Consider the following 27,128-nt stretch of genomic DNA (forward strand, 5'->3'; position numbering starts at 1 on the left):
GCTCCGAGCTGAAGGCGCACTGCATCCAATTATTTGTTTGTCATGGAAAGATCTGGGTGCCAGGTTGGGCTTGGGGTGCTTTCCTTGTTGAAAGAGGGGAAAAAGTTATTCTGAGCACACAGTGCACCAGAAGTACCTATAATAAGGTCCCTCGATGACTGCCTAGTATGCCAGGGTGTTAAGAGCGAGTGTGTAGGTTGAGCGATCTGGGTGATACGACAACGGCCGAGAATAAGGCGAGTGGTGGAAACCGTCAGGAAGATGCAGCCTTGAGGATGTCGGTCGGTAGGCAGGATATCAAAATTTGAAATAAATTGTAGAAGGAAAGACTGACAGTCCAACCCCTATGCGTATCTACTCAGAAGTAAGTTCCATTACAATCAATGGGGCTTACTCCCAGGAAAGTGTGGACAGGATTGGGCTGTAAGGAAACTGCTGTCACTCCACTAGTGCCAAATACCAACAATATAAAAGCAAAATAAAATGAAATGGGGAGGGGGATAAGAGTTGGAGGTGGTCTTTGAGGTCATCCAGTCCGACCCCTTCTCATTGGACAAAAGTCAGAGATCGAGCAAACTTTGTCCACCTTTGCTTGAAAACCAAGGGAAGGGAGCCACCCGAAAACCAAGCAAGGGAGAATCCCCACCCTGATCACCAGTTCCATTGCTGAACTGCTCTGACTGTTAAAAAGCTTCTCCTGCCCTGCATCCAAAATCTACCCTGCTGTAACTTAAAGCCATTTCACAGAGCCTTCCTTCAACACTTCCTCAAAGGACTTGTTTAGACCAGTGGTTCCCAAACTGAGGGTTGGGACCCACTGGTAGCTTGCAACCCGATTCTCGGTGGGTCTCAAAGACCCAAGCAAAGCCTCCAGTGAAAACACTGGTGATGGAAACATCAGATATTGCCTCAAGCCCTGAAGCTATTCAAATATCAGGTAGCTGCTAATTGCCCTGCAAAGAGCTCAGCTCCTGCAGTTTGCAAGGAACTCGGCTCTTGAAGTTCGCAAGATTATGTAAATATAGGGAGATAAAACATTTGAGCATCTTTTTTCTGGTTGTAAATAAAAAAATATCATTTCTCCTCTTGCCCCCTCCCTCCCCAGAACACCTCCCTCCCACCTCTTCCCTGCCCTTCATAGAGCCTTGCGTCGGCCAAGCTCAGCCAACACCAGGCTTACTCCCTCCGTCAGTGCAGAGGCAGAATTCAACCTCTGCAGGCTGGTGCCCAGTCAACTCTTGAGGAGGTACAAGGAGGTTGCAACCCTCCTGGGCCAGCGCAAGGAACTTGTACCGCCCAAGGGAGAGTCAGGATTGTGCCCACAGACACTTAGGTTCTATTAACACAGCCCAAAATTGCATGGGCCTTTTTTGCAGATGAAACACACTGCTGATGCATGTTCAAGGGTGGGGAGATGACGATCATTATTAGGTTTTGAGGAACCAGTCCGCAAGGCTATGGGATACACGGAACTCTTGGCAGACAGCAAGGAAAAAGGATTTGTATGAGATTTACTCCAAGTCAAACTACTTGATGGGTAGGCTGGACTTTTACTATAGCACAAACTAGATGGAAGGCAGGAGAAAGCTGGGGGCCTTTTTACCTCTTCCCACCAGGAAAAACAACAGATCCCGAATGCCAGCTGTCGAATTCTTCAGTGGTAGCAGCTCTTCCACCTCCCACCTCCCCAATGGGAGCACCCCCATTGTCTCTAGGGCAACCTCTGATTACAGATGGAGGTGCCAGGTGCAGGGGTGGCACAGCTCTCTAGGTTAATTGGTGCCATCATTGCCACTGGCTCTAGGAAGGTCAGAGAGCAGAGATGGGTTGCGTGAGACCTCGGCTTGTGCCCATTCTGTCTTACTAACTCCCACTGCCCGCCTTGATCCTGTTGGGCTTATAATTCCAGTGCCCACATACTGCACAGCCTACAGTTCTGTTGCAGGCACAAGCGGAGCTTTCCTCTGCTGACGTGTGTTGGTTTGCCGGAGACGCACAGCAGGGAGAGAGCAGTCTGCCTTTGCACCGGCTTCCCATTCACTTGCTCACCGGAACCCCCACGTGCAAAACAGCGGCCAGATCATGGCCATCACTTGTCGTCCAATTACGCATGTCAATGTGGGGATGCTCACAAAAAGCTAATCAATGCAACTGCTTATTTATATCCCTTGCTGTGAGCGAAGGCTCAAGGAGCGTTCCTCATTCTTGCAATCAGTCACAATTGTTCCAATTGAAACCATTATTCACTGTGGAAATTCAGCATCTCAAGATCCCAGGGCCATGAGCGGCGGGCTCTCCTGCCCACCAAGGCATGCTTCACATATTGATGAAGCCTCTGAGCAGGCTTCAAGAGAAAACAGACAGCGATAAAGCTACTTATCAGAGATATGCGATAGGAAAAAAACAAGGCCCAATGGCCAATCTCTGTGCATAAGAAGAGCCCTGCAAGATCTGGTCAAGTACCCATCTAGTCCAACTTCCTGTTGCAGCAGACAACCGGATGCCTCAGGCAACAAGATACCCGCATCCTGTTGCCACTCCCTTGCATCTGGCAGTCAGAGGCTACCTCTTGGTTGGTTGGCAACCTTCAGTCTTGAAAGACTATGGTATAAGCCAGGGGTGTCCAAACATTTTGGCAGGAGGGCCACATCATCTCTCTGACACTGCGTCGGGGGCCGGAGGAAAAAAAGAATTAATTTACATTTGAAATTTGAATATATTTACATAAATGAATTTATTAGAGATGGAAGTTATATGAATGAATGAATGAAGGTCTTGCAGTAGCTCATGATGTTGGCAACCTTCAGTCTCGAAAGACTCTGGTATCGCGCTCTGAAAGGTGGTTCTGGAACAGCGTCTAGTGTGGCTGAAAAGGCCGATTCGGGAGTGACAATCCCTTCCACACTGGGAGCAAGTGCAGTCTGTCCCTGGTCTGTCTCCCTGGCTATGGGCCTTCCTTCTTTGCCTCTTAGCCTCAGACTGTTGGTCAAGTGTCTCTTCAAACTGGGAAAGGCCATGCTGCACAGCCTGCCTCCAGGCGGGCCGCTCAGAGGCCAGGGTTTCCCACTTGTTGAGGTCCACTCCTAAGGCCTTCAGATCCCTCTTGCAGATGTCCTTGTATCGCAGCTGTGGTCTACCTGTAGGGCGCTTTCCTTGCACGAGTTCTCCATAGAGGAGATCCTTTGGGATCCGGCCACCATCCATTCTCACGACATGACCAAGCCAACGCAGGCGTCTCTGTTTCAGCAGTGCATACATGCTAGGGATTCCAGCTCGTTCCAGGACTGTGTTGTTTGCAGTAGCTCAAGGCCTATAAAAAGCCTTGTTCAAAGCAAGACCAACCTTTCCTTTGCTGCCATTGCTGCATCACAGATGTGAAACAGCAAGTAGCAGAGGGAGCCCTCATCCCACAGCTCAGGTGAAAGGTCGAACAGTCGTCCTCATGCTAAAAGCAGTTGCATCGAGCCAACATGGGCTCCAGCAAGTCTCCAGAGGGCCAAAGGCTCATTGGAGACTGGGGGCTCCCTGCGGGCCTGACTGGGAGCCTCCGAGGGCCGCAAATGGCCCCCGGGCCGGGGTTTGGGCATCTCTGGTATAAGCCTACAGCACCCAGTATTATCAGGCAGTCCCTCATCCAAGTACTAACCAGGCCTGACCCTGCTTAGCTTCTGAGATCAGACATGTGCAGGGTAAGTTGCTTATCAAAACCCAGAGATTGCATATAACCTTCATTGAGTGTAACCTGTGATGAACTTTTCCTCCATGAATCTGCCAGATGATCTTTTAAAGACATCTCGGCCAGTTGCCATCCACATCCTGTGGCAAGGAGTTCCACAGTTTAATTATATGGTAAACAAAGAAATATTTCCTTTTGTATGTTCTAACTTCCACCAGACAATGCTAGTGGATGCCCCCTTGTTCTGGGGTTGTGTGGGAAGGAGAAGAACTTCCCTCTGTCCACTCTATCCACATCATGCCTTTGCAGGTCTTCTAGCCCAACCCTATCCCCCACCACTGAACGACGTTGTAGCTGCGCTGATGGACTGTGTGCTGCATCCAATGGTGGGGTGGGTAACCAGAAGGTAAACCAGAGGTAACTCAACATACCACTGGGTAGGCCTTCTGGTGGTCTATGTGTCTCCTTGGGCGCACACCAGCTAAATGGTTGGTGTACTTCCAAGGAGAGAAAGGGGGCAGAGTTGGTTGAAAAAATGGAGGATAGGATCCTGGTGCAAGTCGCTGCCTCCAGAATCCATCCCCTTCAACCCCCTTTCCACCCAAAACTTCCCCTTGCCATCCATGGCATGTCCCTGCTGTCAACTTACCAGGGTTGGGGCAGACTAGATGTGGGCAGAGAAGCAACTAACAAGCTTTTAAGCTAGCAACAAACTCTCAGAATTATGGTGGCCAACATTAACACGCCGGCTGGTCAGTAACATATGTCCTCTGGTCAGTGAATATGTCAGCTCACAGGTTAATGCTCTTCTAAAACACCTGTCCCATGATGATCGATGGACTGCGCACGACCACTGCCACCAGTAATGAGAGTCCAGGGCAGCAATTTCCACCACTTCTCATCTCGTGGCACAGTGACATCTCAGTGGTCTTTGCCTATTGTGACGTCACTTCTGTGTTCCGGAAGACTCTTCCAGATTCCACGGCTCCGGTTTTAGGACAACTGTCTAACGAATTGTCTGGCGTTACTACGGACAGTTGCCCTAGAAACAGAGCTGCAGAACCTGGTAGAGTTTCCCCAGCAATTTTCAACTGCTGTGCTCCAAACTTCCATGGCACACTTGGGGACCATTTGTGGCACACCAATGTGCTGTGGCACAGGGGTTGAAAAAGAAAATGTTTCCTTAGCCAGCGTGCAATTAATCTGTGGAACTCCTTGCCCCAGGATGTGACGATGGCACCTGGACTGGATGCCTTCAAAAAGGGGAATGGACAGATTTCTGAAAGAGAACTTGAAAGGCTTCAAAGGTTACAAGCCATGACGGGTACCTGCAACCCCCCAAGTTGTGCCTTGTCTAGGTTACAGCTTGAAAAATTACTCACTTCCAGAAAGGTAACCACACAATTGATCGAACATCCAAAATACAGGTTGATCTGGTCTCCATAGCGTGGGGGGAGGGGTTCACCACCTGCCATGCCATTTTCCCTTCCAAAATAAAATGAAATCCAATCAGCTCACACAGGATAACATGCACTTTTCCAACTCAAACTAATTGCTTGTCTAATTGATGTTTGTTGAACTTTCTCCATTTCATTGAGTGATTAGGTACAAAAGCTGACATCTGTAGGCGCTTAAGTGGCGCCTGTAATTACTGTTAATGTTAAATAATTGTTAGTTAATTGGAGTGGTAACTGATGGAATGGAATTCAGATTGAGAAGCAGCAAAAAGAGACAGAGACCTCTTGAAATCAACACACCTCTCCCGACCCTGCAGAGAGAACATTTTGCTGCAGGCGACCAGGGGGGATACAGGGACTGAACTGGTCAGAACAGGAAGTCAGACAAGGCCTCCTTCTCAAGAAAGAAAGCCAAGAGATTACCACAAGGCAGCCCCTTGCCTTGCCAATCCTTCTACCCCACGCAATCCACCCTCTTGGTAAAGTCAATTTCTTCTCAAAAACAACCTTCTGTATTGTATTGGCAACCTTCAGTCTCGAAAGACTATGGTAACGCGCTCTGAAAGGTGGTTCTGGAACAGCGTCTAGTGTGGCTGAAAAGGCCAATTAGGGAGTGACAGTCCCTTCCACACCGGGAGCAAGTGCAGTCTGTCCCTGGTCTGTCTCCCTGGCTATGGGCCTTCCTTCTTTGCCTCTTAGCCTCAGACTGTTGGCAAAGTGTCAACCTTCTGTAGGGAGCAAAAAAGCTGTTAAGGCTCCCAATCTTTTTAGCACCAGGACTCACTTCTTAAAAAAAAACTTTGAGATTAAAAAAATAAAGTTTCCTTTTATGAGCAATTCAAACCTCTGTTTTAATCCTTTTTACTATGGGGGGGAAGAGACCACCTTCTGGAGTGAATGTTGGGCTCCACATTCATTGCATCGGAACCATTCTGGTGGCCTTGCATTCCCCTACGAAGCGGGGGCACATTTACACATTGAGTGCATGAGTAGAAGACCATGCCTTGGTCCACTTTGACGGGCAGGCCAAGGCATGGTCTCCTACTTATGAGTAAACATGCACGCGCTGCTCCAGTTCAATTTCCATAGGGCTCAATACATTTTCCTTATCAGCTTGGAAGGGGGGGGGGTGGAACGACTTCATTCTGTAAGTTTGTTGAGGTCTGCGTTCATCAGATCAGGACCATTCTGGTGTTGTTACGTTCCCCTCAGCCTGAACTTCAGTATGATCTCAGGCACGTTTGCCTAATCTCAAGTAAGCATACGCATACTTCTCCACTTCCGTTTTCATAGGGCTCAATACATTCTCCTAGTCGGCTATCAGTTTGTCTGTTTCATGACCCACCAAAAATCCAGTTGTGACCCATGGAGTTGACAACCCTGTGCTAGGGGTTTCAAGAGATCAGCCCTACTCACCCTCACCCTCCAGTTTCCCTTCACAGGAGGTCTGGTCTAGAGGGTTGAGCCTCCATTTGCCTGAAGATAACATCCGAAGGTCGCCAGTTCAAGGCCACCGGCACCGTGCGACCTTGAAGCAGCTGACAAGCTGAGCCAAGTTATTCCATCTGCTCTGAGCGTGGGAGGATGGAGGCCAGAATGTGAAACCAGATCAGAGTGAAACATCTAGACTGTTGTGGTTCTTGAAAGATAGAACCTTCTTTCAATTGTAAAAATCCCTATGGGGATTTAAATAAGCCTGCCTATGTAAACAGCCTTGAATAAAGTCTTGAATAAAGACCAAGACAGGCGGTATATAAATACCTGTATTATTATTATTATTATTATTATTATTATTATTATTATTATTATTATTATTATTAACTTCCTTTCATTTAAAACTTTCAGCATCTTCTCAACTGCTCTCACCCCTATGACTTTCACATTTTATAAGGTCCTGAAAACTCACAAGAATATTCCTTTAATTTTTTTAATGTAAAAATTAAATTTTTTTTAAAGTAATTGAAATTTTTAATGTAATTACATTAATTTCTTTAATGTAAAAATATAATTTTTTAAAAAATTTAAATCACAAAGTTTAATTAATTTTTCCATCCCTCCCTGGGAAGTCCCTGAGTGAGTAGAGAGCTTGGCCTTTTCTATAGGTACACCTAATTCAATTCCATACTGATTGGGAACTGACCGCTTGAATTTGCTACCAACTCTGAATATAGAACTTTGCACAGAATCATTAGCTGCCAAACTAGCCCTCCATGAATGTTTCTAATCTAGCAGTTTTCAAACTGTGGGTCACAAACCAATTTCTGGTGGGTTGAGGGACTTGTGGCTTGTGGATAAGGGACTTAGGACTTGTGGTGGGTTGAGGGACTCGCACCAGCATACGACTTGCTTTTTTGGGCTGTGTCGTGCCCCAGAATGCCTTGTGGCATTATATTCTGGGGAGTGACTCAGAAACCGCAAGGCATTCTAGAGTGCGATGCAGCCACCGCAGGCGACAAAGTGGATCATGGCGGTGGAATGTTTGAGAACCACTGGTCTAACCTCTTTTAAAGACAGCTGAGCGAGTGACCATCACCACCTCTTGTTTCAGACACATCAGCATTTTTCATATGGATTCCCTGCACGCCTAGAAGTATGAGCGGCCTAGGAAGCCTGGCAGTCTATGCAGTGAGCCACTGCAGTGAAGACCAGAAGGATCTGGGCAGTGGTGTAGCCAGAGGGGGTGCAAAGCACTAAGTTTGGCAGGGAGTCTCACCGTGGCATGCAAGTGGCCCCTTCCCTTCCCCTCCCATTCGGAGTCATTCTGGGTGGTAGGAGCAAAACAGAAGCAAATGCAGTGAGGTTCCCTGACAAAATTAGTGCTTTGCACCCCCTCTAGCTACCGCACTGGACCTGGAGTGGGGAGGGGCAGAGAAAACTGCCTTTCTCCTGACCGCTTCCCATGCTCCCAGCTGAACACTACAGCAGTGAAATGGGCACACAGGATGTTAACATCCAGACACGTCCTGAAATATCCATCTGATTTTGAGCTGGACTTTCTGTGTGTTTATATACTATGCAGGCAGACAATCTGCTGCTGATAAGTCTTTCTGAGAAACTCAAATAAAGTTTAATCTCCTAAACAAACACTGCAGTCAGAACAGATAAAAAAAATTATGTATTAATAAACATAGTCATTCTGCGAGCCTGGGGTGGATCAGCCTGACTTGGCTAAAATTCTTTTAAAAGCAGATGAAAAAAATTTCCCTGACTCCCACCAAAACTAGATTTTTTAAATAGTGTATTTATTTATTAACCTGACAAAATGTATTTTACTGTTAGAAGAAGAAAATGAAAATATGCTTTGGAATTCAATTCCACAGCAACCGAAGTACCCACAGAGACAGGGTCGCCTCACTTTTCCAGCAAAGCCACCATTCTGTATGCATTTAACCAGATTGCATGGGGTTTCAGCAGCCTAGATGTGAGCATCGGGGTGCCAATTGCCAGATGGGGTGAAATTTTTTCCCCTGTTGAAGAAATCAAAAGAAATGAACGGAGAATCAAAAGTCTCCCCAGAGAAACTTCTAGCACTTGGTTGCTAAACCAACAACCCAGAAGTCCAAAGAGAACTTTTGGCTCTAATTTGGTGTAGTTCAGTTCTCAACGATTGTCCTCCACCACACCAGTTCACATGGTCCACCTACTTGCAGTACTACCGAAAGTAGCGCCGATGACATCATAGCCGGTTACTTCTGGGTTGGGAGGTCAGATGCAACACAGCAAACACTAATACGTGACTCGGGGTAGATGGGAGGGCTTTTTAAAGTGCAGAAAATCATGCTTTGAAGTTTGCCCACTAAGCTAAGTCACCCTCCACTGTGTCCAGGGGTCCAGAGAGTACCACCATACACCATCTCAAGTACGACTGGTGGTACCCATACCACTGGTTGAGAAACACTGGTGTCTTTTATTGGGGGGGGGGTGGAGCTGAAGCTTCTTATCCCCATTTACCTTGCATTTTGCAACAGCAGCAACAGTTGTCTCTCTTTTTTCCCCCAACAGCATATCACAACATAGTGACAAAGAGAAGGAACTCTGGGAACATAAGAACATAAGAACAGCCCCACTGGATCAGGCCATAGGCCCATCTAGTCCAGCTTCCTGTATCTCACAGCGACCCACCAAATGCCCCAGGGAGCACAACAGATAACAAGAGACCTGCAAGGCTTCCTGGGAATTGTAGTTAAGAACATAAGAACAGCCCCACTGGATCAGGCCATAGGCCCATCTAGTCCAGCTTCCTGTATCTCACAGCGGCCCACCAAATGCCCCAGGGAGCACACCAGATAACAAGAGACCTCATCCTGGTGCCCTCCCTTGCATCTGGCATTCTGACATAACCCATTTCTAAAATCAGGAGGTTGAGCATACACATCATGGCTTGTACCCCGTAATGGATTTTTCCTCCAGAAACTTGTCCAATCCCCTTTTAAAGGCGTCCAGGCTAGGCGCCATCACCACATCCTGTGGCAAGGAGTTCCACAGACGGACCACATGCTGAGTAAAGAAAACCAGTGGCTACTAAGAGTGTGTTGTTACAGGCTGCAGTGGGCTTCATGGCCCCCCCCCCCAACATCAAAGAATTCCCCATCAAAGAATGTTTAAGAACATAACATAAGAACATAAGAACAGCCCCACTGGATCAGGCCATAGGCCCATCTAGTCCAGCTTCCTGTATCTCACAGTGGCCCACCAAATGCCCCAGGGAGCACACCAGACAACAAGAGACCTCATCCTGGTGCCCTCCCTTGCATTGGCATTCTGACATAGCCCATGTCTAAAATCAGGAGGTTGCACATACACATCATGGCTTGTACCCCGTAATGGATTTTTTCTCCAGAAACTTGTCCAATTTCCTTCTAAAGGCGTCCAGGCCAGATGCCATCACCCCATCCTGTGGCAAGGAGTTCCACAGACCAACCACACGCTGAGTAAAGAAACATTTTCTTTTGTCTGTCCTAACTCTCCCAACACTCAATTTGAGTGGATGTTCCCTGGTTCTGGTGTTATGTGAGAGTGCAAACCTTCCCCCCAAATGACCCCCCAGATGACCTTCCCCCCCCCAAACTACCATGGTGCATCTGTGGACCATTTGCAGCACATCAATGTGTTGCAGTATAGTGGTAAAAAATTTCTGCTTTAACTGGAGATGCTAAGGGTTGGATCGGGACCTTCTACATGGCTAGCAGGTACTCCAATATGCAGATGCCTTATTCGAGTCAGATCCCAGTTCTCCTACCATACTTCTCTCCAGGGTCTCAAGCTGAGGTCCTGTTCACAGCCCAGCTACCTGCAAATACCAAAGGCTGAACTGTTGATCTTCCACAGGAGATGTCACAATTCCAGCAGAGAGCATTGCTCTGGAATGGATCACAGACTTTTCAGTCGATGGCAGATCTCTTCTAGGAAGAAGGAGCCTACAGCACACACCATACTGCAGGGCTATGTCAGTCCTCATCAGCCCTCCAGCCAGTGCTGAAGCCAACATTGTGACCCTTGTTGCCAACATGGCCATGGCCTCTGGGTTCACAGTGCGCTGACCAAGGTGCTAACTTTGTAATGTCTTGACCTGTTCCTTCCCTGTCTGCCCAATCCTGCAGTCCAGCCCATATTGTGAGTGCAACTACTTCCCAGGGAACACCCCTTCTATCCTAGCTCATCCACAAACACCAGACATTAACAAGAGACTAATGGACCACGTTCACTTAAGAAGACATCCATGACTGCCCTTCCCATCTCAGGATGCAGCCCATGCCCCCAGCGCTGCATCAGTGCTGGGAAGCTGAATAAGAATGTGGAAGTGGTGGTAGTCAGAGCAGGATTTCCATGATCACAAGAGTGGGTTTGGTGCATTACATAACATAAGAACATAAGAACAGCCCCACTGGATCAAGCCATAGGCCCATCTAGTCCAGCTTCCTGTATCTCACAGCGGCCCACCAAATGCCCCAGGGAGCACACCAGAAAACAACAGACCTCATCCTGGTGCCCTCCCTTGCATCTGGCATTCTGACATAACCCATTTCTAAAATCAGGAGGTTGCGCATACTCATCATGGCTTGTACCCCATAATGGATTTTTCCTCCAGAAAACTTGTCCAGTCCCCTTTTAAAGGCGCCTAGGCTAGATGCCATCACCACATCCTGTGGCAAGGAGTTCCACAGACCGACTACACGCTGAGTAAGGAAAAAGTAAATTGCTTAGCTCCCTGTTTTTCTCCAGAGTTAATATATGAAACATGCCAAAACAATCAGGTACCAAAAATCAGGTACGTACCAAAATATCAGGTATTGACATGACGTTTCCTGGATGACCTTGGATCAGTCACTATCATTTCATTAACCTTTATTAGGTATAAACATAAATACAAATAAACAAAGAACAAAAATGGCCTGCCCCTAACACGAGGGTTCTCACAAACTCATATACAAGCATATATGAGGAGTGGCAGATTTAGCATAGATCAGTCACTCCCTCTCAGCCTCACCTACCTCACATGGTTGTTGCGAGGGCAAGAGGAAGGAAGGAACTACTTACACCACCCTGAGCTCCTTGGAGGAAGGGGAGGTATAAAATGTGAAAATAAAGTCAGCCATGCTAGAAGGAGAAATTCCATTCATGCAGGCTATAGACAGTACTTCTCAGCATCAGATTCTAGCAAGATGCAATGGAGAAGACACACACAGCAGACTGTGGCCTTCTGGTGGTCTTCCCAAAGGCACCCAGTGGCCTGGTTGGCCTTTAGGTGCGATCATCAAAAGTAAACCCTCCATGTGTGCATTTGGGAGTGCAGAGCGGTTGTAACCAGAAGCTTCCTCTCTGGCAGAGAGAATATGTATCTTGCTAACAGCTGGTTGATGTACTACAGCAGAAGGATTCATAAAGTTTACATGAACCTCCTGCAAACAAATCTGAACAGTAAGATGCTCTGAGAGCCACCCAAACATTATCGTGATCAAAGGGAAACTTAACTGTGGAGCACAGGCTGCAAACCTCATCCATTTGAGCTGTCAGATGACAGGCTCTCTCCAGTTATTTATTTAAACACACGCGAGCTTCACACTCATCTGTCTCCAATGTTGAGCAGTGTTTATTTTCAGCCATGGAGACACTGCACTTGAACTCAGTTACACCGCAGAAAATGACACTGTGTCACCGGGATCAAAACTTTGCAGGAATGTCAGGAGTTTGACAGGCAGCAAATTTTGATGCCAGATCTTCCGCTCCCAGAACAAAATCATCGAGTGACATTTCCGAAGCTCAATCTCAGAGCTCATGCAAAACACACACACACACACACACACACACCCCGACCACCCCACTGCCCATATCACTACTTCTGAGAAAGCTTCTATTATCATTAATAAGAAGGTGACAGTTATCAGAAAGTACTTTTCTGCTTGTACGGTCAAAGCACTGTATGTGAAAACTGCCTGACAATAGGTTCTGGACACACAAAATAAAGGATTTTGACACACAACACAGCATTAACATGTGGAACTCTCTACCACAAGGCCTGGCGGCAACCACTGGATCAGCGGTAGCTTTCAATAGGGGATGAGACAAACTCACTGTTCAATCCTATGCATGTCTACTTAAGACTAAGTCCTGTTGAGGTCAGTGAGAGTATCTCCCAGGAAAGCATGCATTTGACTGCAGCCTTAGAGAGGATAGTGACTGTTAGCTGCCCAACTAAGTGCAGAGAAATGAGGGGGAGAGAAGGGCTTCTTCTCTGCACTGGTATCTCTGACATCAGCCAGTCCTGGTTCATCTACAGCACCCTCTGCAGGAAGAAGCTTGAAACCCCGGTCAGCCAGGGACTAGTAGACTTTGTAAATGTTCAAGTATGGAAGGGCCACCTCTTCAGAAACAAGGGAACCTTAAGAACATAAGAATAGCCCTGCTGGATCAGGTCAAAGGCCCATCTACTCCAGTTTTCTGTATCTCAGTGGCCCACCTAATGCTTCAGGAAGCACACAAGACACAACCTGCATCCTGGTGCCCTTCCCTGCATCTAGCAATCTGAGGTAGCCGACTTCTAAAACCAGGAGCTTGCACACACCTACCTGTGATGAACTTGTAACCTGTGATGAACTTTTCCTCCAGAAATTTGTCCAACCCCCTCTTAAAGGCATCTAGGCAAGATGACATCACTACTTCCTGTGGCGAGGAGTTCCACAGACTAACTATACCTTCATGTTCAGAGGCTACTGACTATCAAGGACCAACAATGAGAGGGGCCTACTGTATTTGCTGTCATGCTCTGCTGGTGGGCCCCCCAGTGGGGAAACTGATTGGCACTTGAGGGAAGCAGGATACTGGAACGGCTAATATTATAATGCCGTTGTACAAATCTATGGTAAGGCCACACCTGGAGTATTGTGTCCAGTTCTGGTCGCCACATCTCAAAAAAGACATAGTGGAAATGGAAAAGGTGCAAAAGAGAGCGACTAAGATGATTACGGGGCTGGGGCACCTTCCTTATGAGGAAAGGCTACGGCGTTTGGGCCTCTTCAGCCTAGAAAAGAGGCACCCGAGGGGGAACATGATTGAGACATACAAAATTATGCAGGGGATGGACAGAGTGGATAGGGAGATGCTCTTTACACTCTCACATAACACCAGAACCAGGGGACATCCACTAAAATTGAGTGTTGGGACAGACAAAAGAAAATATTTCTTTACTCAGTGTGTGGTTGGTCTGTGGAACTCCTTGCTGCAGGATGTGGTGACGGCATCTGGCCTGGATGCCTTTAAAAGGGGACTGGACAAGTTTCTGGAGGAAAAATCCATTACGGGGTACAAGCCATGATGCGTATGCGCAACCTCCTGAGTCCCTTCGGGGAGAAAGGCGGGGTAAAAATAAAATTATTATTATTATTATTATTATTTTAGAAATGGGCTATGTCAGAATGCCAGATGCAAGGGAGGGCACCAGGATGAGGTCTCTTGTTATCTGGTGTGCTTTCTGGGGCATTTGGTGGGCCGCTGTGAGATCCAGGAAGCTGGACTTGATGGGCCTATGGCCTGATCCAGTGGGGCTGTTCTTATGTTCTTATGGAACAGATGGGCCTTTGGCCAGATCCAATGGGATCCCCCCCCCACGCTCTTACAACCTTGTCTGTTCCAGTCTGTCCACCTGAAGTCTTCTCAGTGCAATACAGGGAAGGAGGTGGGAGAAGGAAGGGGAAGAGAGAAAGCAACAAGTCAGCCCTCAGGTGTCCCCTGCACCTGCCTGGAAGCAATTATCAATATTATCTCCAAAGCAGTGCATCTTGCTGGGGTTTGTTTCCTGACATTAAGCAGCAGGAATTCTTAATCTTTTCAACAAAACTGTTCCCTTATGCTTTGCTTTAAAAAAATAAAAAAAGCTCTCTTCCCTTAATCTTCCTCTGCAGAAAATAACCATCAGGCAGGTTTTGGAAGCACCTGGATTCACATCAATTTTTCCCCCACTCCCTGTCAATTCAAGTTCCCAACAGGAATTAGCATATGGCATGAAGGGGGGAAAAACCAGGGAAGGGGAGAAGAATGGGGCCATTGGGATGGAAATGAGGGGGGTAAAGAGATAATGGACAAGCTGCAAAAAAGCTTATTTGTGTACAGCTTCCCAAGCTAAGGGGAAGAAAGGCCAATGTTGACTTTGGGCCAGACAAAAGAAGCCCTAATCCTTTCATGGGAACTAAATCACCCCAGAAGTGGACCCAAAGAGGCCAGGAGGAGAAAAAAAGGGGGTCCCTTGTCAAGTGAGGTCCATTCACAACCCAATAGATGCCACCAATCAAAACCCAAGAAAGTAAACAAAACAGGAATGTTGGAAATGTGTTTTGGTGAAAAGAGAAAAAAAGAATAGAAGGACCTTCTCCTGTTCATCCATCACTTTCCATTCTCCATCAGAAGGAAAGAGAGAGAGAGAGAGAGAGAGAGAGAGAGAGAGAGAGAGAGAAGGGGGGCTCTTTCTCCCTAGTCATCAGTGATCCTCTTTGGAATGCCAAGTCCCTCCATCCCAACTTGACTCTCTTTCAAAAGAAGGTCTCCTGAAGTCCAGGCTTTCAACAGAAGACATTAGCAAAATAAAGATGCTGTTGTGTGTCCTGGGGGGGGGGGGGGATTTGAGCTGCTGGAACACACAAGTCTCTCCCCATCCTACCCAGTTTTGACCTCTTCTCCATCCAAGAAGAAACCTCATTTGTGCGTGCCAAGACAAATAAATCTATTTAGTTATTTCCCCCCCCCAATTCCCCCATCTTTTCTTTTTAAAAAAAAGAAGCTGGGATGGGGGCAGTGGGGAAATTCCCTCCATTCCAAACTTCAAAGGGATGCTAATGCACGAAACAGGATCAGCACTCCATTATGCAATTAAAAATAGATATAATCCAATATACATCAAAGTCATTGCAGAAGGAGAAGCATAATTACCAAGGGGATCACAGACCTAATGAGTCGGCTTCACACAGGCCTTGCATCTATTCCTAAGGCTACAGTGAGACCGAAAATCAATCATAAAAGCACCCTCCGCACTGGAAAACGAGAAGCAGTGAGACACAACAAACAACCCCCTGTACCTAAAGAGTCAGTTCCCCTCTACATGCAAACTATCCACTCATGGATTCCCAACCAAAGACCAAGTTATTCCTTCAAAACAGCCAAAAATAAGACTTAACGGATTTCCTTCTATTTCCTAGCCATTATAATTCTAAGTCCCCCTTTCCATTAAAAAAACAAACAAAAAACCACCAAAGCAAAAACCACTTCTGAACCACTGGGTTGCCAATAAGAGCTTCAGAAGAGTCTTACTAGATAATAATAACAACAACAACTCGGTATTTATATACCGCCTTTCTGGTCATAGGATTACTCCTCTGACTTTATTCAAGGTGGTTTACATAGGCAGGCATCTCTAAAGCCCTCAAGGGGATTTTTACAATCATAGAGGTTCTCTCTTTCAAGAACCAACAACATTTCAGGATGGATCTTCCTGGTTTGGTCTCACTTCTGGCCTCTAGTTCTCCCAGGCAGGCTGGCAAGCAGCTCCATCTCTCACAAGGAGGGCAGCCAAGACGCTTCTTGCTCACACCCAGGGCAGGTGGAATCACTCAGCTCGGTCTGTCAGCTGCTTCAAGGTCTTGCCGTTCTCAGCCATTCAGGGAGCTGCCGGTGTCCTCGAACTGGAGACCTTCTGATGTTATCTTCGGGCTAACGGAGGCTCTACCCTCTAAACCAGGGGTGCCCAAACCCCGGCCCTGGGGGTAAATGCAGCCCTCGAGGCTTCTCAATGCAACCCTCAGGGAGCCCCCCAGTCTCCAATGAGCCTCCTCTGGCCCTCCAGAGATTTGTTGGAGCTCGCACTGGCCCAACGCAACTGCTCTCAGCATGAGAGCGACTGTTTGACCTCTTGCATGAGCTGTGGGATGAGGGCTCTCTCCACTGCTTGCTGCTTCATGTCTGTGATGCAGCAGAGGCAGCAAAGGAAAGGCCAGCCTTGCTTTGTGCAAGGCCTTTTATAGGCCTTGAGCTATTGCAAGACTATCATTCATTCATACAAGTTCAATCTCTAATATATTCATTTATGCAAATTTATTCAAATTTGAAATCTAAATTAATTTTTTCCCCCGGCCCCCAACACAGTGTCAGAGAGATGATGTGGCCCTCCTACCAAAAAGTTTGGACACCCCTGCTCTAGACCAGACCTCCTGCCCACACATAAAAGATCCAAGGGCAGCATCCTGTTCCCCACAGTGGCCAACCAGATGCTTATGGGATGATCACAAGCAGGGCATTATGTCAACAGCTCTTTCCCCAGCTGCATTTCCTCAGGTGCTGTGATCTGGGAACAGAAGTTCCATTCCTAATTGCACAGGCTGATGAGAACATAAGAAGATATGGATCACACCAAAAAAAATCCACTTAGCCCAACATCCTACTTCCTACAATAGTCAATCAGGAAGCCTGAAAGGGCTGTGTCCTCTTCTGCTGTTACTCCTCACTCACTGATAGTCACAAACCTGAATCTGGAGGTTGTATATAGCCATGAGAACCATCACTGTATCCTCAAGAGAGTGCCCCTGTCCCATCCAAATCTCTCTCCTTGGTTCTCATGGAGAACTAGAGTGGTCCACTTGGATTTTGCAGGACTCCAAAGAGAAGGTGAGTCCGTGGCAATCAGAAATAGTTGCTGGTTATTACACAGAGCTCAAACTCATTAACCTGGCCCTAAAGACATGGCTTGACTCTGCCAGCAAAGGGCTAGAGAACTCATTACTACAGACAGTTGCCCTAGAGCTGCAGAACCAAGAAGGGTGTCCCAGAAGCGACATCACAAAAGGTGAAGACCATAGATAAGGCCATAGAGGTCATTGAGCCGTGAAGAGAAAAGCATTGAAAACGGCTGGGCTACGTCATGGAGCTCCCTGCCCACAGAGATCCATCTGGCTTCTCCCCAATGACCTTCTGGCACTCTGTGAAAACTTTTCTGTTCCAGCAGGCACCTGTCCTGCTGAATAGTCAAATTTTTATTGTGCTCCTGGCTTGTTTTCAGTGCTGTGTTAATTGCTCCCTCTTGCCCTTTTACTGTTGCGTAACCGGTTCCAAATTTCTTGCAAGGCACCCTGGGTGCCTTTGTGAAAGCAGAAGACTACAACTGAGGGGGGGAAAAAAAAAAAAAGCACTGTTGACAACCAGGCTGGAGTCCAACGGGTGAGGTAACAAAAAAAAACAATGACGCAAGCAGGTGTGGAGTTTGCCCAGCTACAATGACCAGTTCACAAAAATCTCCTCCAAACTCAAAAGTGCAGGTTTCAAAAGGTCTAAGCAATCCAAGACCACAAAGGATGGAATGGCTTCAAAGAGACTACCTGCAAAGCAGCCTTGTTTGTGCATAATAACCGTAATATGCAAGGAGGAGGAAAGGTCATCTATGACCTGCTGGAGCTCAACCAGAAGTCCTCTTAGGTAAGCCTAATGTGAGTTTCTTAGGTCAGCCTACAGAACCTAAGTTGCTGTTGTTATTCTGTTGTAGCTTGTGAAATTTTCCTACCAAGATGACCCGAGTTTCACCTTGCACTTGGGTTGTGTTAGGGCAGAGCCATCTGGCACAGGTATATGTTGCACCAAGAGGCACAGGGGAGGGGACATTTCTGGGAGGGGGAGGCAGACTAGTAGATGGTAGGGCCCAGAAGGGGGTGGGATCGGCAGCTGCAGCGCACACCATATCCTAATCCCCCACACTTGGAGCCCTAAATAGGCTTCTTGGCTTTGGGCCAGCTAAATAGCTGGCACAAATCAGAATAGCCCCATTGGGCAGACTGGAGTGTTACACAAAGTAAGGGGGAATATATCCCCTTACCCCGAGGTGACCTCCAGCCTGCTCCAACCCTGCATTGGATAGAGCACCTGACTGTGGCGGCACAAGCTTAGGACTGTGCTGTAAGGATACAATCCCTGGCAGTATGCCCCACCGACTATCATGGGACTTACTTCTAACGATTGGGCTCTCTCTGTTGATGAAAAGTAAAAATAACAGAAAAGATTTGTAAGGTGCTTTCTGAGAGTCCAATTCTGTGCATGAAATCTTGACACTGTCCTGAAAATGACCGTGTAAGTAAGATACTGGGATACATCCCTCTACCACAGATGGAAGAACTGATGCCAAGAAGTAATGGTTCACCTAAGGCCACCGAATGAGTTCAAGGCAGAGGAGAGACTCAAGGAAGTCTTGATTCGCAGCTCCGTCTCTTGGCCATGACACTGCACCTGCTATGCTGTTAAAACTACTTTCTGTTGTTTGTTTTAATGACTGTAATTTAACTACTAGCAATAACAACGGCCGTCATCCCATTTGCTGCAAAAACTAACTCTGGCCTGAAATAGCACCATATCTCATTTCTCAAATGGTTCAAATCACAATTTGCACAGGTTACTTGAATATACGTAGAAGGTCACCAAATCTAGGTGGCTGTTTTGTTTGACCTATTTTACAACTTTTAAATGTTTTAAGCTTTGAGTGGGCGTAGAGGAGGAGAGAAGAAAGTAGCAATAAAAACAAAACTAGTGACCTTAGCCATAGGTTGTTTTGTAATTTGTAGTTATAGTTAAAACTATTTTTGCATCAGCTATTGCTTATCAGTGCTTTGGATTCCTTAGACATCAGACCGCAATGTCCACAAAAATCGGATCAGTAGTTTGACCCTCACATGAGTACAAAATGTACTTTATGAACTCAGCAAAGGGTGGCTGAATGGATCCCAAAGGAAATCATAGTAAAGCCACCTGCATGGCAGACACAGATCATTCAGGCTGCAATCCTATCCACAGTGACCTGGGAGCAAGCGCCATTGATTATAATGGAATTTACTTCTAAGCAGATATGCAGAGGACTGGGCTGACAGGTAATTGGGGGTAAACAGAACTCCAACACCATCAAACAAACAAAGTACACACCTGCTTAAATTAACACACAAATTAACCCCTGCTAATTGGGTAAGAGGCACTTTTTCAAGTGGGTGCTCCTTTTTTTAGCAGGGGGAGAGTAACTGGCCCACCTCACCCCAGCACTGTCTGTTCTAGTGGCTGTCTGCTGGTATTCTTTTGCATCTTTTTAGATTGTGAGCCCTTTTGGGACAGGGAGCCATTTAGTTACTTGATTTTTCTCTGTAAACCGCTTTGTGAACTTTTAGTTGAAAAGCGGTATATAAATACTGTTAATAATTAATAATACACACATACACACACCTTCCTTAAAGTTGAGGAATATGTAGTGTGGAGTTGTTGCAGGCTGAAACCGTTGCAGACTGAAACCAAAGTTTTATCATTCCTTACCCCCCACGCTTAGAGTCAACAAGATGCCACTATCCACGTGAGCTAACCTATCAGTTAGTACAAGAAACGGCAAATATTATTCATTTATCGACAGGAGTTCAATGAAATAGGTGCCTGAAGATTTAGCATTTGGTTTCAGTTTAAGAATCATGAATAAACTAGCAAAGCAGGCAATGGCAAGAAATATGCTAGGAAAAAGCATATGGAAGAAATACAAAACACCACCATGCTCTTTCTCTCCGCATTTTGCCCCTCATCCCATGTTCCCTTTCTGGGCTGTTTGGTTCAGGCCTGGCTTAAGCGGGCACTGATATGTCGCACCCAGTCAGCAGGCGGAAGCAAGGCCATACCTCCTCAATGCCACATTTCAAAAGGAGCATGCCCTCTTCTCTCAGGTGGCATAAATAAGCAGGGCAGAACAGATGTCTCAGAAGTTGCCCCCCTGCCCAAGTTTGCCACCCTAAGCAGCTTGGTTCAAGGTTGCTCCAGATATACAGCACCTTCTGATGGATTTTAACCTCTAAACATTTGGGAATCAATCTTGGCTGAGAAGAGGGGTATGAACATAATTCAACCTCCCCCCCCCCAGACATGAAGCTTCCTGGGTGACCTCAGGTCAGTCACTTTCTTTCAGCTTCACCAACCTCACAGGGTTGTTGTGAGCACAAAAGGAGGGGAGCAGCTGTGTACACAGCCCTGAGCTCTTTGGAGGAAGGGCTGTATAAAAATGTGAAAAATAACTAATAAAAAAGAACGGGGGTACAGAAAAGGTCAGAGTGTGATTCAACTCTAAGTCCATAAATTTTCCAACTCAAAGGCCTTCCCAGACACAGAGAGCAAACGCAAGACAACCACATACCAAAACCGCCACCAAAACTAGGTATTTTCAACCATTCTAGAAATCCCTGAGCTATGATCCTCTCTCTCTGTCTCTCAGGAATTAATGAAACAGTGCATATTTTAACTATGGCACTACACACATTTATCAGAGATAAAGAAATCACCCCACACAGACAGAGTGACGGTTAACAATTATTGCCACGCAAATCCTCGACGACGCAATTGCCTGCCAAGCGAACTGGCATTCCTAATGCCACAGCCGTCAGCCAAGCTGCCAAGAAAGAATGGCGTCCAAAACTTTTCTAAAGCCGGCATGTTACTGAGACAAGCTCAAACTCAAACCTTTGCAAAAATAAATCTGTAAATAAAGAACCACTTTGAAATGACATGATATATCAATCAGATCAGGCCTAACAGATCAGACATCATTTATATGCTTCCTCCCCAATATAATTTTTTTAATATAGTTTAAAAATGAACACAGTTGCTAAAAATATCAAATGCATCCTAGCTGTGATTCCCTAGTTGTAAAAAAAATTTTGTTTTAATCTCTGATCACACACATGGGGGCTATGCACACTCTTGGATGGGATGGAGAGGGAGAGAAAGATAGAGAGTAGAAAGGAATACTACGTGCTGGGGGTCTGCACACTTACCTTTGTTTGCAACTGAGTTAAACAGCTTTTCAGAACTGGCATCTGATGCCTAAAAAGAAAATTAAAAAGAGATGCATATTAGACTATGAAGCCCACCAAAGAACAGTATGGGGGGGCATGTGTGTGTGAGGGGGAGTCATGTCATGTCATGATTCAGCAGTTTGTTCTACAGAACATTGAGATGTTAAGTCATGGATGAAAAGAAAGTACATAACGAAACAAAAGAAGGAATTAGGAAGCAGAACTTCTAAGTGACCAGAAGATGGTGCTCTCTGACTGTGCTTGAATCTCCTGCAGTGCGAATGCTTGTGGGTTGGGGGATTGCATTTGTGTCTCTGTTTTTCATTATTCTGCATTCACAATATTGGCAACCAACAGTACAGGCGCATGCAATTCAATACACGACCCAGCAAGCTATTTCAAACAGATGTACAGTCACAGAGAGAGATAACGCCAGCCGTCATGTCTCCATCCCAGACATCCACACAGCTCTGGGCTTCTCCAGTTGCACAACGACCCTTTGAGGCTGGTTAGAGAGAGATTAACCTGCTCAAGGCCACTCGTGGCTGAACAGGGATTTAAACCATAGGTTACCACTTCGATCATTCCGATCTTCAGGAATCCTCCACATCAACACCCTTTCATTTGGAAGCTGCATGTTCCTTAACTAAAATTTGGACCATCAAAGTTGTGTTAACTTCCATCGCAGCAGGGACGGCCCAGTGTGCCTCTAAGATCTTGGTATTAAATTAAACTTGACCAAAGTCAGTGAAATGATGCCACTTCTCCTTGATTATATTATAAGATTTCTTCTATAGCTCTTAAATAGGTCTCTTTTTTTTAATCATGGCACCTTGATCTGATATAAAATATGTAAAAATGTACTGGCAGTTCCACATCTTTTTATCTGCAGAGAAGTTCGACTTTTGAGGTCACATTGTACAGAAGGGTGGTCAGTGTCACCTTCCCACCTACCAAATTCCTACAATCTCTCATATCCATAACAGCAAATCCCCAAAACACAATCTCAGTTGGGTTAACACATCCAACTGCCTGCAGTTTTTGTGGGAAATGGAAGGCACACCACATGTGAATTCTCAAACTACTTCTGGCTCAATGATTCAGATGCATTTCGTAACAACTGGCCAAGGGTACAGCGCTCTGCTGTCAACGCACCAGGGGCACGAGATCCATCCTAAGAGGAGTCAACCATATAATATTTTGAGGTCTATGATTGTAGTCACACAGTAATGGGTCCCACACAGAATTATATCAAGAATGTATTGCAAGATGGAAACCATGGCTAATGCAAATGCATTGGTCACACTTTTCCAACACAAACATGGATTTTACAATCATATTTTCCAAATATAGGATTATTTTTTTAATTACAAAAGCTAGAAGTGTCTTGCTTTTCTGAAATGGGAGCTGATATTCTCCATCTTCTCAGGCCACACGTGCAAGCACATTGATTGCTGTCACTACTGTAATGCACTGTTCCTTTCATATTTGCCCCCAACCCACCCCTTATTTCTCTCATGGGAAATGTTCACAATGTAATATGCAAGGCAAGTACATTGCAAAGCCCAGTTCAAAGGACTTCTGCTATCTGCAAAATACATTTTCGAACCTCAAAGATCACAGGCACAACTGCCACCGAGATCCACCCTCTATCCATCCATGTTTGATTGCTGTCACGAGTGAACACTTTTCATAAGTGAGAAAAGAAACCATCCCAAACACAACATTCATTTAGCTAAAAATAATTCATTTTGTAAGAAGCATCTGATGTCTGGAAGGCAAATGGAACTCAGGCTCTCCAACACATTCATGATCAAAGCCCAAGTCTGTCTTCAATCCAGTCTATAAACCTTGGTTAAGCTTCATTTAATAAATAACACGTGAACAGATGAGACACAGGCACACACATGAATCCATCCCTATCAACAGACCAACAAATAGCTTGTTTCTGAAATTGCAACATGTAGCCCAATCATATGCACATTTTCTTGGAAGTAAATTCCACCAAATTCAATAGCATTTAATCCCAAATATACACAAAAACCACATCATTACAGTCCAATCCTAGGCACATCTTTTCAGGAGTCCTGAGGTCAGTGGGACTAGTGCTAAGAACTGCTGAAGTGTGTATCAGACTTCAGTCTTAATCATGAAAGAGCTCTTTCAAAATACTAATATCCTATGTTTGTTTGTATGACAATTAACTCTGCACTGGGTTTTTTCCAAAAGGCTTTATCTGCAGGCTTCTAAATGGATTCTGACAGATTAACACGGTCTGTGATTAGGAAAACCCTTCATGAAATATCCCTTTCCTGATTAAAGCCCTTGCAAATGTCGGATGGGTAATTTGCAAGTGGCTCCACAAACACTGCAACACCACCAAAGGCACAGCAACAGGAACACAACACGTAGACCCGAGGAATAAACTGGAGGTGTTGACTGGATTAGGATTTTGGACAGTCATAGCATGGCACTCAATTTGAGGGATTTTCTCCATGTTTTCGTAAACTGCCACTCACTCCAGATCTGAGATGCAAAGCCGTCACTGTTCTCGGTGGACCTAACCCACCCTTGAAGACCTCAACCTCTGTGGTCTATTTAAATTCCGCTCCCTCTCCAAAGATTCCAACCATGCTGGTGCATAAATGTGCCTGTACCCACAACACAATTCAAACAACAGCAGCAACCTCATCAAATGGCTTTAAGAGATTTTATGCCTTATGGAATGTTGTTTTAACATTTCAACTCCACAATCCCTACTGAGATCCCAAAATCAACAATTACACTTTTCCTCTGTTTGGGGGAAAAAAAATACAATAATTCTCTAAAGTTGGATGGGAGAGCATTAGAAATGTCCTATGAGATCTCTCCTTTCTCCGCAGAATATTATTGCAATCGTTACTGAGAAACACTTTTTTTGGTCCATACCACTACAAAAGGTGTTTAAGGCGAATCACAGGAACACAACACGGAACATTCTCCACATAAAACGTTAAGCTCCACAGTGAGGCAGTACATAAGTAGCTTGCTTCTCCTATAAAATCCAGGAAGAAATTCTGAAAAAGCAGACAGCACCTAAAGGCGAGATGAGATCTGGCTTTAACCTCTCTGCCTGGGTAGTTAATTGAAGTAAAACAAGAGGTGTTGTGCAAGAATACCGTTCCCTCCTTCGCTCATATAACATAATTCAAAGGGTCAGCCTTGCTTCCTATCAATTCCTCTTGTCTCTTTCAGCTAAGATCAGTTGGGGTCCTCAAGATAAGAATCCCTGGACTGTGTTTTGCTTGGAGCCCAACCCAAATGAGAAGCGACTGAAAACCGGAGAGGTGAAAGAGGACAGAGATTGCTGGTTCAGCCTTCGGAGCTTTCAGGGAAACGCAGTATATCCGCAGCAGTGAGTCTGATCTCCAGGATGAGGACAAACGGAGGGTTGCCAAGTTCCATTTACTGAAAGCCATTTTCAAACAGGGGGGGAGGTATTTCACCTTCCTCGTCCTGCAATGCACTGATTTTGCACCAGAGGCCCACAAAACGAGCACAAGTCTCAATAAGCGGAGTAGGTGGTCTTTTCCACATTGTCTCAAGACCTTCATGAAAAGGTGATGGAACCAATAGGTTGTGTGTGCGATTGTCATGAAACTCCCAAGTGCATTTCTCTGGGCAGATACCTGCTTAAAATGCATTTTGGCATGCCAAGCTCCTTGAAATGAAGGCTGCCTTCCATCCAATACTTCTGTTAACAAAAGCCCAGCTTCATCAACCCTTCTGTCTGGAGTGAACAGGAGGAGGAATAAAGCCACCCTCCCTCCGGCTTCCTCATTTCCCTCCCTGCTTTTCTTTCAACCTTTCAGCTACCCAGCACTACTCAATCCCCTTGGACTCAAATGGTAAAAGTCAGCAAACCTCCAGGCTAAGGAATCCGTTTTCTCTCTTCCATCAAGGAATTTATTGCCATACAGGGGGATGTATTACTCAAAAATATTTCCTGTCCAGACAGAAAAGGGCTGGCGCTTTTGTTTCTTGGCATACGCCGGGCTGGAGCACTTGCAAAAACATCAGCTCTGACATGAAAGGGAGCCATCCCGCAAGCCACCTCCTGCCTAAGTGGGGAGTACTATGGGGGTGGGGGTGGTAGAATCCTCCAAGCCATAATTAGGGGCTGCTTTGCATCAAGGAAATATGCACCAGCAAAAAAAGAACCAAGCTCACACACTGCAACCTATTAGCTAGGGATGGAGAGACTCTTTCCTGCCTCTCATCTGATGGCGCGGTGGGGGGGGCGGCAGCGGTAAACTCAGCTGCTATTCCATTCATCCTTCCAGCTCAGGGAAAGGAACTATTTCCATCCCCAAGCTCGAGGCACCATCTTCCTTGGAGAGGAAGCAAGCGGCATCTTCATCTTTCCCCACAGAGGTTGCTGTTTCCAATGCCGAAGACTCAGGTTGTATAGAGACAATAGTCCTCCCAAAACTCGAATGTGGGACCAGAGTGGAACTGTGCATGTCTGCTTGACCACAGTCGAAAAGGGGGAATGGGTGCAGACACACCATAACAAACATTGGCTCTGCTGTAAAAACGCCTTCAAAGCTGGGGGAAAAAATACTGTAGCCTAAGAATGGAATGCAAAGGTTGCTCAACTCCAATTGTACTCTTTATCAGATGTACAGCAGAGCAGATGCTGAACTTAGCCCTTGTCTGTACACTGCTAGTTGGACCAATGGACCATGGAACTCAGGAATGTCTGCATTGATTGGTAGCAGCTGGGGGGGGGGTACAAGGGGGTTCAGACAATGGTCTTTCCCAGCCCTACCTGAAGATTCTGCCAGGGATGGAACCTGGGACATCCCACATGTACCACAGATGCTCGACCATAGTCCCAACACCTCTATCCCCATTGCAGAATGGTCACAAGAGCTAGTGGCGGGCACCAGCTTAGCTACCTTTAAAGGGAAATAGACAAATCCAAGCGGGAGAGGTGGTCTATCCATGCTTATTAACCCTGGAGGCCAAATGGAACATCCAGCTTTTAAGACACAAGATGCCAGTGGCTGCCATTTGCTGGGGAAGCAATTTCATGCCCTGCTTAGGGGCTTCCTAAAAAGAGCTGGTTGGCCACCGTGGGAAACAGAAAGCTGGATGAGATGGGTCTTTGGTTCGATCTCGCAGGGCTCCTTCAGTGCCTGGAGGTTGTAAGCTAGAAGTAAACAGGTTCTCAAGAGGCAGTGGAGGTTCTCAAATTTCTGCAAAGAGAGGTCTTGAGAAGGATATGAACCGAAGGCACAGGATGCAACCACCTTACTGAAACCAAGCAGGTCCAGGTTCTGGCCACTGTCTGGTACAGAGGCCACCTGGGAACTCCATCTAGACACACCACCTTGGCTGCCATCATGGGTGAGAAGCGGGACAGAAACAAAAACAAAAATACGCTGAAGAAAAACACCAGCAAGCCATCACCTACAGACAAGTGTGCTCACCACACTCCAGGTGTCCCTTAACCTCACCAATCCGGGTTCCTCCTTTGGTCCCAGTGGGACCAACCAGTTATCTAGCACCCAATCTTTCACACACACCCACACAAACCAAACGGAGAGCAGAGAGGAGCTGTCTTGCTCATCCTGTCCAAGGGCAGCTCTCTTGATGCTGGGCTATCCATCCAAACAG

The 27,128-nt window shown here is 46.2% G+C and overlaps 1 protein-coding gene across 2 annotated transcripts in view; it reads right to left on the reverse strand.

The window, feature by feature from the left end:
• Window positions 1-27,128, reverse strand: part of AUTS2 (activator of transcription and developmental regulator AUTS2) — a 656,992-nt gene that overhangs the window by 40,021 nt on the left and 589,843 nt on the right. For both annotated transcript variants that reach the window (XM_066636105.1, XM_066636104.1), the window contains exon 7: window positions 21,447-21,495. In XM_066636105.1, the coding sequence (XP_066492202.1) occupies window positions 21,447-21,495 (49 nt within the window). The remainder of the gene's footprint in view (window positions 1-21,446; window positions 21,496-27,128) is intronic.

Source organism: Tiliqua scincoides, chromosome 8, assembly GCF_035046505.1.
Source record: "Tiliqua scincoides isolate rTilSci1 chromosome 8, rTilSci1.hap2, whole genome shotgun sequence".
Taxonomy (NCBI): domain Eukaryota; kingdom Metazoa; phylum Chordata; class Lepidosauria; order Squamata; family Scincidae; genus Tiliqua; species Tiliqua scincoides.